The sequence below is a fragment of the Rhea pennata genome, chromosome 7, assembly GCF_028389875.1.
Source record: "Rhea pennata isolate bPtePen1 chromosome 7, bPtePen1.pri, whole genome shotgun sequence".
Taxonomy (NCBI): domain Eukaryota; kingdom Metazoa; phylum Chordata; class Aves; order Rheiformes; family Rheidae; genus Rhea; species Rhea pennata.
Window position 1 is genome coordinate 34231164 of NC_084669.1, and position 13647 is coordinate 34244810.

General features: G+C 38.6%; 1 protein-coding gene across 1 annotated transcript in view; it reads left to right on the plus strand.

The window, feature by feature from the left end:
• REEP3 (receptor accessory protein 3) overlaps positions 1-13647 on the plus strand; it is a 41743-nt gene that overhangs the window by 23298 nt on the left and 4798 nt on the right. The window contains exons 3-7 of the mRNA XM_062579736.1: positions 490-566; positions 1092-1212; positions 2208-2321; positions 9577-9724; positions 12903-13054. Of these exons, the coding sequence (XP_062435720.1) occupies positions 490-566; positions 1092-1212; positions 2208-2321; positions 9577-9724; positions 12903-13054 (612 nt within the window). The remainder of the gene's footprint in view (positions 1-489; positions 567-1091; positions 1213-2207; positions 2322-9576; positions 9725-12902; positions 13055-13647) is intronic.

A 13647-nucleotide genomic window follows, 5' to 3' on the forward strand; every position in this document is an offset into this window, starting at 1 on the left:
ACGTAGAATGTTACTGCAAAACATAGCCAAATAATGTATGTTGTGAAAGCAAAGGCTGCCTGGCTTAACTCATACTGACTATTTGTACACTATAGATGAATGGATGGGTGTGGAAGAGTGAAATGTTCTTTAGCGTTATGGTGGAAATCGTACTTTGTATTTGCAGTAATCTACTGACTGTCTTTACGGGGTGCTTTATCACTAAAGCTTTCTAGAAGTAGACTCAGAAGACAGACTAGGTAAGGTTGTGACCCTGATGACCCAACTCTTTCTTTTAGCTTGTTGCAGCTGCCACTGGTGGTTCTTACCACTGAAAAACACCCTCCGAGATCTTTATATAATGTCACTTGAAAGCAACTTGATATGGACTGAGATGCTGGTGAATGTCTGTTTTTGACAACTACGCACTGATGGACTGTGAAGTGTATTGTGTGTTCTATAAAAAGGTGAAATCCAAGTTATTACTGAAGACAGTGTTTTAATTTTCAGGTTCGCTGGATGATGTATTGGATTGTGTTTGCTCTCTATACAGTAACCGAAACAATAACTGACCTAACAGTCTCTTGGTAAGTCTGCTTTTTTTTTTTATTTTTTTATATAAACTTTGGAGGTAACTGTGCTTGTTTCTAGTGTTCTTTGATTTGTACTGATTTAATTCTTATAAAGAAGTTATATTTGTAGCTAGCTTATCACAGGAAAAGCTCTCAATGTACATGAAGAATAGCACCTATTTTCAAAAATCTTGTATACTATAATTCTCTGGAACTTGGGACTGTCAAACTGCTACCTTTGCTATAGAATCTAGGAGAATTAAATTCTTCGATGGATGAATTATGTGGTTTTCTGTGCAGGATTGTATAAGGCAAAGCTTTTTTTTTTTTTTATCAATTTCCATTTTTTAGGTGACATGAAATTCAAAAAATAAATTCATAAATAACTTGCTTTTTTTTCTTATGTAACTTCTAGTAAGTGAAAAACTGTGCTAAGATTTTTTTTTTTTTTTTTTTTTGCAAAAGCCTCTTTAGTGGTGAATTAAGGTGCATTTTCTTGTTGTAGTTGTTACTACTGTGTAACTTCTTACTTGTCTGTAGGTTTCCACTGTATTATGAACTGAAGATTGCTTTTGTTATTTGGCTTCTTTCCCCCTATACAAGAGGGGCAAGTTTAATCTACAGAAAACTTCTCCATCCTCTTCTTTCCTCTAAAGAAAGGGTAAGAAAACATCTCATATTTAATGGCTAATGTGGAAATGCCGTATGCTGATAGGCTTAACCTAGTCATAAAACTTCTCGGGATGAATGATGTTGATGACTATTTTGGTGTGCAAACTGAAGAGATGAGAGTTTTCTCTGAGGTGTAAGGGAGGACCAGCTGGCAACAGAAAACAGCCGAAGTAGCTTTAGCTTTAGCCAAAGGTTGATAGGGCCACAGACTTGCTTAGCTCTCTTTCAGTGTTTTTTGGTTTTATGGGAATAGTGATTAGCAAAAGTGTGCAGGCTGCCCTGAAGAACCTCACAGTACAGAGGGTGTTCATACCTGCCAGAGCTGGGCCTGGCCTTTGGTGGGCAAACGATGGAGTTGACATTGCTACTGATTCAGACAGGGGATGTAATGCCTGCTTGTCCTGATGAAGGCTGAACTGCAAACAGTTTGCGACTTCATAAGCCAAAGGGATTTTTCTCCATAATCTGCTAGCTATTGTGTACTGCCTTGAAGGTTTTATCTCTAGCTCCAGGTATTCAGTATGCGGGAGACAAATATTATGACTATATTGCCCTTGGTACGGAACTATGTCAAAGCTCTGGCTTCTGTGAGCTAACTCTACCTTTCTAAGAAACTCTTCAGTTTCATCTTGAGCATACTTGTGTTTGAACAATTTTTATCTGGCAAGTTAAGTTTATTCTCAGTAAAGGACTTGTTATGTGGCTGCAGTATTTTTGAGTCAGACACTAGTGATTTACAATCAAATGTATCTCCTTGTTTGACCAGACTTCTTTTTTCTCTCTTTTTTTTTTTTTTTTTTTTTGAATGGAAGGGTATACATGAATGACATACTGTATCAGGATACAAAAGCAAGAGTAGTTACTTGAGCATATTTTCTTAAACATTTCTTCTGTCTTCCCAGTATTACCTGTCAACAATAGAGTAACATGATTCTCATACATAAAGCCCTTTGAAACTTGAATTTGTCCTGCTTTTGCTTTTAGGAGATTGACGAATACATTGTGCAAGCCAAAGAGAGAGGCTATGAGACCATGGTGAATTTTGGAAGGCAAGGCTTGAACTTGGCAGCAACTGCTGCAGTGACAGCAGCTGTAAAGGTAACTCATTACTTGCATTAACTGCTTTTGTCCCTGATACACTTACTGAGCGGTATAGTGGAACTGAGGATTTGCCCTTCCTAAATGAAGCGATTAATTCTGCAAACATAGAATACAAGGTAAAGGTTGCAGCAGTGTAGGCCTCTTCCTACTACATCCTTTTGTTTAAAGTGGCTTGTACTTATTTCTTGGGTGATGGGGATCAGTTTACTCTAATTAAAAAGATACTATGCAGTTTTCTATGCAGGCTGTTAGTAAAGATGACCATTGTTTCTCTTCTGTCTCTGTTGCACTTTCCTGTTGGTAAACAAAGTATTTATGGGATTTCTGCCTTCTTTCTGCTGTTTTCCTCCAATCAACTTGAGGTAACTGCATATATGAAGTAAGGCATGAAAGATTACTACCACAGATAAAAGTTGTATTGACACAATTAACTTGTTTGCAACTTTTTGTTTAAAATATTAACGCACTGAGCATAAGCTTGCATATTGCTGTTTAGCATACTCTTGCTTGGGGTTTAATGGAAGATACAAGACAGAAGTGAAGTAATCAGTGGTTGTTCCTGATTTAAGTTTCTATAAAACTCATCTTCAGTTGAATTTCAGGTGGTTCTAGATGAAGGAAAACTAATAAGCACATAACAAAGCTTTTAAGTAACTAGTGACCCACCAAAAGGAGTACAACTGACCAGCATGATGACTCCTCTGTAATGTGTATCCTACCTAATACTCCATTTAAAATGAAACAAAAGTGTGGGGAGAAGGACACTTCATGTTCTAGTTAAATCATAGTTTCAAGGCTACCAGGACCAATTTCCTCGTGGAAATAGTGTTGTAGTAGTAACAGGTCGACTTGAAAGCAGGTAATGGATGCCATGAAGCAATATAGAGGTTTTAGGCTGTCATAGTTAAGTAAGTGCAGTTAGTATTTAACCTAAATTCCTATGCTTGTATATGAGCTGCTTTTTTTCTTTTTTTTTTTTTTTTTTTTAATAAATCAAAGGCATTAAGAACTGTATTTTCAAATCCTATTATAAAGGGAAGATTTGGAAAATCGCGCACATTTGTTTTTAAACTACTGCCCACAAATTTTCAAAAAAAGTGCACAAACAATTCTGTTTCAATATTTCAAGCTCATTATGTTCATATTTTAAAATGTGCTTCAGTTTCTAGCTGTCACTAATGGTTTTTTGTTAAAGTTCTGAGTATTGCTTTAAGACATAAAATAATTTAGAATGCAGTAGAATACAACTCTAGAAGAATAACAGTAGCAAGCATGAAAATAGGTCATTTAAAAACAACATAAAAACAAAGCCCTGAACTGCTGAACTGAACTACTATTATAAATGCGAAAACAGCTAATTTTTTTGCCAAACAGCAATAGTAACATACCACAGTGTGCACCTGTTATGGTACTTATGCTCTGTGTGTGTGTTCTTTCCCATGGCTGGCTGGCTAAGGTTGGATGTTTCCTTGTTAATCCTTATAGCGCTATAGAAATACTGTAAAATAAATAACCTCCTCCCACTTTCTTCTGAAGTAATGAATAACTTTTGCCCAAATGTCCATGTTTGGATTTCGTTGCTATTCAGCTGTGACTGGCAAGATGCCTGCTGTATTTGTTAAAACTTGTTAAACATGCTCATGAATATCTGTACAGAATTAGTTCTGTGCAGTTGAGACACTTGGGCAAAACACCACCACAATACCAAGTACCTAAAATAGACATCTCTTCCTAAGAGTATGAAAGAGGAGACTCTCAATCTTTATTTTGGCATGTTAAACCTCTTTGGTTTGTCATTCCAAAAAGCTGCGCGTGACTGCTCTGTGCAAGGAAATGGAGACAATGCATGTGTTCTTGATCTTTGTCCCCTGTTTTTCAAGAGCTGACTGCTGCCTCCAGCAGGTGAAAAGATTATCCCTTCAGCATGAGGTGGTGGAGTATGCTATGGATTTCAGGAATGCAATCTTATTAGTGGAAACAGTTCTGATGGGAAAGAGACACTTGACACGCTTTCATCACTTTTTGGGGAGATGGAGAAGGCATGCTTATTCTGACATGCTGGATCTCAAGTTAGGAGCTGAGACTGGAAGTCAAGTGTGAGAGGAGGTCCAAAGAAAGCTTCTGTTCACTAAGTTGTCCAAGCAAAGGACAGTTTAGTCTCTGCCTAAACTGACTTCAGAAAGATAGTAAAATTTCCTGAAAACTCTGGAATATTGAGAAATCAAAGGAGAGGGGGACAGTTTTCTCTAAGGGCTGTCAAAGGAATGCAGGATTAGTGTTGAAAGGCTAGTTGGCTGAGTGGGGGAGGCTGGAGCAGATAGACACACCCCAGGTCTCTCTATGAAACTTGGTGCAGATTTAAACCTGCTTCATTGGAGTTAACTTGAAATATAATTGGCAGGAATAGTGGTTTCTGGCTTACATTCCTCTACTGACATTTTTTGGCTGGTATTGGCTACTGTTCATGTGAAGTGCACCTCCAAACAGTACCTTTCAATCAGAAAGTTGCTTTTCTGTTTTTAAACAGTTGACAAGGAAGTATGTTTACCTGGTTTGCCTGCCCTGACTATACTGGTTGATGGGTACCGCTTGAAATTCTGTTTCACAGTCTACTGAATAGCATACATAAATGGTGTTGCTGTCACATTAATTAAGAAAACAAATCTTTCCAAAATCCTAAATTCAGGGTACTTAGAGATGAATTACACTCTGGGTTGACTTTTAGTTTCATAATTAAAATAAAACAATTTTCTTCAGCATATAAAAGATGCATAAAAGGGATCTCGTTGCTAATGTGAAACTTGCTGGAGCTTTTTCAGCCCAACTGCATGTGAGTATTTTTGGAACTTATGCCCACAATGCAAAGTTCCATTGATGTCTTGTATTTTGAAGCATTTGCTTTTTAGATCCTTGAAGACCTGAGTTGCCTGTACGTTCTGGTTTTGTCAGCACTTCAGGCTACTAGAGAACTAGTATCAACACTTGTGGGAAAACTAGCTAATCGAGCTGTAAAATAAGACATGTGACCCTGTATAAGAGGATAACTGTTGTTCATTTAGAATATTAACTTTCTGAGGGTACATGTTTTTCTATGCCTTCTTGTCATTGTGAATCTGCTACCTCTTTGCTGATTCATGTTGTTCATCTTCCCCTTCTTCTGACTTAACACATGACCTTGCAGCCAGCTGTGGCCTGTAGCTGGTATCACTGTTAGCAGCTCACTTCACCAGCTATATTGCTTTCATCCCTGCCTGCTGGGACCGCCTGGCACGGTGCGGAGGTCATTCACCGGACAGCCTTTCCCTCTCCAGACCACAAGGGAGCAGGAGTGGCCCCTGTGGGCCGTGGGTCTGGGGAGAACAGCTGGGAATGCAGGCGCTGCACGTGGCAGCTCTGGAGCCAGGAGGCTCCTGGCGGCTCTGTGCGCACGGAGGCTGTACGGAGCTTGTTCCACTGAAGGCAGACAGCTTTGGTCATGATCCAGGCAACTGAAGGGAAGCAAGCCAGTTTCAGCAGAAGCTGATGCCCTAGGGCAGATGCACTGTGTGGTGTCTGTTTACAACTTCCATGCTTAAGTAGATAGACTGTAAAAATACCTACTCAATAGCAAAGTAGAGGAGGGTGTTCCATGTGTGAGGGTCAGCTGAAGAGACTGCATACTAATAACTTTGTAGTGTCTGAGCATTCTCAAAAAGGAGTCCATTTATAGGCTATATCTGCTTAAAACTAGATCTAGGAACTTGTTACAACTTAAACTAGTACTCCTGATTTCTCATTGGTCATAATTGTGGTATGTGGAGAATTTTTAATGTGTTTCAGGAAATACTGTTCAAAAATAAGCAGGCTCGTTCTTCAATACTTCAGCTTTCATTATCTTGAACAGCACACCACAGCTTATTACTTTTCAACATTTGTTTACGTTCAGACATGGGCACCGAAGTGGTTCTTTGCCCGTGTTGTAGTTGTGGATACATGTCTCAGTATGGTCTTGTTGGCAGCCTCTGGGCTGGATGCAGCCCACAGTGTCTCTCTCTTACTAGTAAGGATTATAGAAATAACTGGACACCAGTGCAGGCGCGCAGCCTGGCATGGAGCCACAGGGGAGCTGTGACTATTCCTGCTCCCTCCACATGAGCCGTGCCTTGATGGCTGTGCGTGCGGCTGGGGCAGAGCTGGTGGCTGCTGCTGTGCCCCTGGGGTAAGAGAGGGACAGGGAGACCTCCCTTCAGCCTCCCCCCACAATTGGACTGCTGTCTAATTCTGTTTTGCAGGCAAACATCTTGCTTCCAAGCTGTAGCCAGTATCTCTGAACTTTCTAAGCAGGACATGAAAACTCCCTACGCGTATTCTAAATGTGACTGTTCTTGCATTTCCTCTAGCAGATGATGTTTAATGTTTTTCAGACAGACTTTCATTCTGAACTGCAAGTAATCCAGATCTTTATGAAAAGCTTAGTTTCAACAAAGTAATTCTGTTTCTTCTGGGCTTTAGTGGAATAATCTTCCCTAACTTATACAGTGTGTGTTCTAGGAGCTTGGTGGTTTGTAAAAACCTGAAACTTGTCCTCTACTTTGACTTCTACTGGAACACCCCTGCATATTCTACCTTAATTTGGCTAGACTGGATCTTTCTAGGGATGGGATGGAAACTTAGGTTGCATCCAGGCAGGAGAATACTGGGGGATTATCTGCATGAGGTAGCATCATATGACCCTGCCTATGCAGTACAACAGTGGATGTAAAGCTCCCATACCTATGGTGACTCTGTCAGGCATATGTGCTGCATCTTACTAGTACATGTATTTTTTCAAACTTCTTAATATTTGTTGCATGTACAACTTGAGTGAAACTTTCCATCTTGGCAAGTACCCTTGGAAGGAAGGTGCCATCTGTTATGTCCTCTTTGAATGAAGCAGTGTTCCACAAGGGCTCTCGTCTCATTAGCTGGGCAGTTTGGTTTAGGGCACAATTTTATTCTATGGAGCACAGTTTGACTTTTTTCCTTTGGAAGTGAAATGCTGTCTTGAAAAAACAAGGTTGAACATTGCCAACTAGGATCCTAATCCCTTGCCTTTCCGGTGAGGAATGGTGAATATAGGCTTGTAACTTGAGTTCTTCCTAGTACATCAATTATCTTAATTGCGTTATGCCATACATTTATCATGTGATGTACTACAGAGATAATCATATGGTGAGCAAACCTGTTAGGCAACTACTAAGCAAATGTGTGTTTTTCTGTACCTTAAATAGGGCCAAATCTAGCTTCTGTCACTATGTTATGGTAGATTCCTTCCAGTTGTAAAGCAAATGGAGTTGTGCTGAATTTGTATAGATTCTGCCGAGAACTGAATGGGTCCAGTTCATATATTGCTCAATGTTCAGTGGCCGAGACTGGATTCCACTTGCATCACTTCCAGCAGCTTGTGCAGACTGAACAACAGTCTTTGCATTGCAGCAAATACTATAAGCTGATATTTGCTGTCAAAAGTAGTAGTCCTATCTCTTCATGTTTGTGTCTGAACACCCATAGCTGGGTGTTAGTTCTCAAGCATAGTTGATCCTTGGTTCAGTTGAAAATGCAAGTGCTTTTTCATGCAAGAACAGGAGTAGCAGGATGCCTATTGTAGTAGCTGGCTGGCCTGATGTTCATTTAAAGTGTTTGTGGAGTGGCAGTCAGTTACAAAGCAGTGAGTTGTTGAATAAGATGTCTCAGGAAATAAAAATGACTACAGAACATGCTAGAATTTCTAGCATATTTTATGCATAGACAGTGCAGTGTCAACAATGTACTGTAAGTTAAAACCAAAAACTACAGTTGCATTGAGAACTGTCAGTCTTCCTACATGTGTGTAGAAAGAACTGGAAAAATGAAGGCTTCTGCTTCCCTCATGAGGAACTTTCTTCATAATTGTTTAGTTGCAATGTATGATGTAAGAATTAAATTGCATTGTTCTTGCCTGTGTAGAACACACTTAACTTTACGTGTTGGGCTAATGACTAGTCATTAGAAGATGAGAATTTTGTTTCAGGCACTCCCCCTCATCCCTTCTGCAAGCTTTAGGAGTATCACTCCACTCTCTGCACTTCACGTGGTTATTTTTAGCATGGGTGAATTCAGCATGCTGGCCTACCATCTGCAAACAGTGCTTGGCACAACAGCAGTAACAAATGAGCAGGCCCAGTGGTGCAAGGACTGCCTTAGGCTGATGCTTTTGCCAAGAAAGGTGTGTGGAATTTACTCAAACAGACTTCTGCTCCTGTTAGCTAGTTTTCAAATGAAGAATTCCACTCAATTACTTTAAAGAATGAAATCAAATCTTGAAGCCTTGTTCAAGGTGGGATTCATGCACAGAGGCAGTCAACCGTCCTCTGAAATTGTGACTTTTGCTTTTGTATGCCCAAGAGGGAAGAATTAAATGTTGTTTTTAACATGACACTGAGTAATGTACTTGTTCTTTAGGTTGCTTCATACAGTAAGTTGATGTTCAGTGCTTAATAGTAAGACCAAATACAAGATGAAAGAAATGCTTGACATAATCTCTTTCCAAAGGCAGACTTTCTGCATCTTCCATGTGGAAGAGATGTAGATGATAATAAGCAACACTAATGTTCAAATATGATTGATTATACTTGTATATATTATTAGATTCTCGGCTTGTATTATGTCAAACATCTCTTAGTAAGAGAACCTGCTAGCCTATAGTCTGGACAGAGCCTCTTTGGCTTATGGTTTCAAGTTTCTGTCAACTAGAGCGTTTGTAGTGCAGCCAGTTTTTTAGTTAATTGGATTAATGTTAATTTGTATTTTTAATGCTGTTTTCTTATGCATATTCAAGTTTGTGGAAGGTAAAATGTAAAGTTGCAAAGATCTTTATATTTATCTTCAACCACACTTTTCAAGATGGATATGTTAAAACCACTGTCATGCTACCTAGCACTGCTTCAGAAATGACATTCAAAGTGAATTGAGCATATCTGATAGATTTTGCAGTTTGACCACCCAGAAAGCTTTTATTTGCTAAGATTAAAGGAGTAAAATGAGATAATAGTAATGAAAATCTAAACTTAACTTTTTTCCCCTATGAGTAACATGTAGCTAAGCTTGGATAAAAGCAATACTTAAAGCAAATGTAAGTTTACTGCATGCCTCTGTTCAGTGAATTTTGTAATACAACAAGAAGGAATGGGCATAGGCATCTTAGCTTGAACAGTGAGGTCAAAATTTTGTTTTCAAAGATGCTCTTGTATTTCAGAGTCAAGGTGCAATAACTGAGAAGCTGAGAAGTTTCAGTATGCATGACTTGACTACTATACAAGGAGATGAGCCAGTGGGACAGAGACCCTATCAAACACTGCCAGAAACAAAAAAGAAAACCAGAGCCTCTGCAAGTGAATCTCCAGGTAAGTGTCGGGGGGGGGGGGGGGGGTTAATTTTTTTAGCTGTAAGACAGCACATGAAAGATGAAAATGCAGAAGAATAGGAATACACTTTCTGTCTAGATGTGGTAAAGGCTCCAAAGGATCTCTGTACACTTGAACAGAGTTGATTTGAGCAGGATGCATTGCATCAGTTAAATACCTTCAAAACTACTTTCTTACAGCCACTATCAGTGAGCCACATGCTCATTACTCCTACTAATGAGCAACAAGAATTATTAGCCAAGATAAAGCTTAATGATGGGAAGGTGATAGGAAGAATTAAAACATTAAGTTGTCATAATAAATAGTGTATCTGTGGTCAGAAGATGGTGTACAGTGACCAATATGTTTCTGCAGAAATTTTTCTTTAGTGTACTGTACTCTAGATTCTCTGCTGCTTAAAAAAGGCTTCAGCAGATCTGTCAATTCTCCCTTTTTAAATTGAGAGGCTAAAATGTAAAGTGGTTGGTATTTCTTACAAAAACTTTCTTAATTTGGCTGTTTTTTCCTTCTTCCCTCTGCCCTGTTTTAGTTAAGCTTCTTGTTTCTTTACACCTCTCCTTTTTGGGGAGCAGTGGTGGTTGTGGAGTATGAAGAATTCCAGGAATCAAATGGTAGCGCATGGCAGTTCTGAGGAGTAAATAGCCTCATGAATGGCCCAAAGCTCAATTGGTAATTGAGACCAGGCGATGTCCTGTGTAGGTCATGGTAATCATAGGGCTACTGGACAGAGGAAAAGCCTGTGAATTTGCAGAGTTGCTTTATAGGTTATGTCATTGCAGAGCATTAGTTATTTACCTGAAATAACTTGCAAATGCTCAAAATTCCATTTTCAGTAAAAATTATTTAGTTATAGATTATGCTGCATAAATAATTGAGATTTGGTCTCTTATATCAAAATGCTTTGTTAGAATTAGTTTAACTTTCTTGATTATTTCTATTTCTTTGCCCAAAGCTACTAGGCTTTTCTACATCTTCTGGAATTGCTTCAGCATTAGGTATATTTAAGGAAAAAAAGTGGTGGTGTGGTGGTGGGAAGAGTTGTGAGGACTATGAAGCAAGATTTCGTTGCCTTTATCAGGCTTAAATCTGAGACAAGTTCCTGTGTGAACCAGTTAGAAAGACCTAGCTGTAGAAAGACTGACCTGCTAGTGTAATTGTTGTAAAAAAGGCAAATGTAACTTGATGCTCAGAAGAGGTGTCACAAGTAGAGATGAAGCGGAAGTGTCACTCAGTGCATCTCTAATAATATACTGCTTGCAACACAGCATGTGATTCAAATCTTCCATGTTTAAGAACGATGAATTAAAGCTGTATTAGAGGCACAGTTTGCCTCTAGAATGGCAAAGGAGGCAAGTCTGCGTCAACAGATGTAGAGTAGGTGAGCTTGATTTTAAACTTACAAAAAGAAAAGCTGAAAAGGGCATTGAGGAAATAAATGACCGGGACAGAATCTGCTTAGGCCTAAAGAAACTGCTGGCTTAAGTTGTCCTGGTTTTGGAGTCTGAAAGATGTCCTTAAATGTTAGAGGCTGCAGGTTCTGGAATGGCTTTCTAAATGGAGGCCTGGGTACAAAAAACAGACTCTGTTTGAGGGCCTTATGCCTGTGATGAGAGTGGGGTTTCATGACCCTGAAGATCTTTCGAGCACCTGTTTTTAAGCAGTTTGCACCCTCTAGTGAGAGTCTTTGGTAATAATCTTGGTTCTAGTTTGGAGGGTTTAAACTACCCTTAAAAATAACACTTCAACCTTGCATCTACCTGAAATGAACTTTGATATTAAATATATGTGCAGAGGCATATGAATAGGAGGAAAGATTGATCTAAAAATCTAGTTCTAGATCCTAAATTATAAGTGTAAAATGAATTCTGGCAGTAAATTGGAGAAATGAAGTAGAAAGGTTAGGATGCCTTCCTTTGGGAGAAGGAGTGGAGCACAAGAAGACTGGGGGAAGAAACATAATTAATTGGTGTTAATTAAGCTTATATGGAATTGGAAATTAAATCATGAAGATCACTGTTCTTGTTCATGCTTTTAGACTTCCAAGATTTCATCTTACATTTCATCTAACATCTCTCCGGGGACTCAAGACATGCTATTAAAAAGTAAATTCAAAAAGCACAGATACATGATACTTCCTAAGTGAAAAAATAACATGAAACTTGGAACTATTTCATTATTTTAAAGGATGCTGTGAGATTTCTATGAATACAGTATTTTACTTTAATGCTAAACTACAATAACTTAAACTCTTCCAAGTAAACATGAAATTGCATTCTAGTTGCTAGGATATGTCAGTGAACTTTATTTGGGAGGAGTCCTCTGTGGCTCCTCAATGTAGAATTTTTAATGGGAACAGTGAAGGGAGTGGTGATGGGAAGAGAGAAGGAAACTAAAATTGAGCAATTGGAAAACTTCTGATTTGTTTTTAATTATGAAATAGAAAAGCTTTGAAGGAAAGAGTAATCAAGTAAATACACTAAGAAGTCAAGTGTACAATAGTGATGCACTGATGTTTCTGACTTTGATGCTTAGTTGTGTTTTTTAAAGTATGTAGTCAGTTCAGAATTTATAATAGGAATGTTGAGAGGTAAGTTGCTCATTTAATAGCTTTTACCTGTAAAGGTAGAACTTTCAGCGTAATAAACTCTTAAGCTGTCAGGATGTGAAGAGAGAGCTATTGCTCAGATTGGTCTCAGTGCCAGTGTTAGTACATTTATTTGTGACTGGAGAAGACTACAGGATACACAATCTAAGGAAGAGATCGGAATGAGGATTTTCATCCACATGTGTGCAATATTGTTTTTTCTAGAATAGTCTTCAAACAGCATTGTGGCAAAAAGGTTAAGTACTTCTCAATGACCAAGATTGCTTTTCCAGCTTAATATAAAGCAAAAGCTATCAGACTGATGCTTTAATTTTGGCAGTTTAAGGGACTGTTGCATCACATGCCTGTGAAATTAAATGACTTGTATGCTGTGATTCACAGAACACATTGCTCCTGATAGACTAGAGGCCTTTTTTCTCTTCCCTCCCCCTGCAGCCAGCTGGCAGACTGATGCATTGTTTAGCTAAATAAAGACGAAACTCATGGCTTTTATTAGAAATCTAAAAGGTAATTATTTTCTATTAAACACTTCTATACAACTGTTTTTTAAAGGTTACAAAATTCCATTGGAAAAAAATCCTGGAGATGATAAAACAGATGAAGATGTGGAGGGGACGTATTCAGAAGATGAGATGTTTGCTCAGAGAGGCCTTCGAAGGTCTCAAAGCATGAAATCTGTGAAAACTATTAAAGCCCGTAAAGAGGCAAGTATAACTTACATGGTTAAACTCAATACTTCAGTACTTTGCTTTTAATAATACAGAATATTTTTCTTAATTTTAGAGGGATTATCAACAATAACTGGGTTGTAGAATGTCAAATGGAGAAGGAAATATGTGGTGATAATGAGACTTGGAGCCCTTGTTCCTTAGGGCGTTTAAGCAGAATATGTTGGAGGTGGGAGAAAATTAACTGCAGAGGAAAAAGGGAGGAGGAGATGAAATAATGTGTGCTGTAATGTTAATACTGGCACCTCTAAGCCCAGATTCCAGCAATTGCATTCACCAGGAGAGAATGTAGGTAATCTCATTTGCATTTTGAGTGTCTTAGGTGTGCATGGTTATGTCTGCTGTTTAATAGATGAAAGACTATTCAGAACTTCTCATTCCACAGACATTTTGTGCTATCTCATATTGCCTACTTTCACTTAAAACCCATGAAAGTTTTTATATAGGATTCAGTCATTTGTATATACATGTGCCACAGAATTGAAGATTCCTCAGAATAAATATCTATAGACTCTCCCAAGAGCTCTTACGTAATTCTGTGAAAACAGTTGACTTTCCCTTCTTGTCCA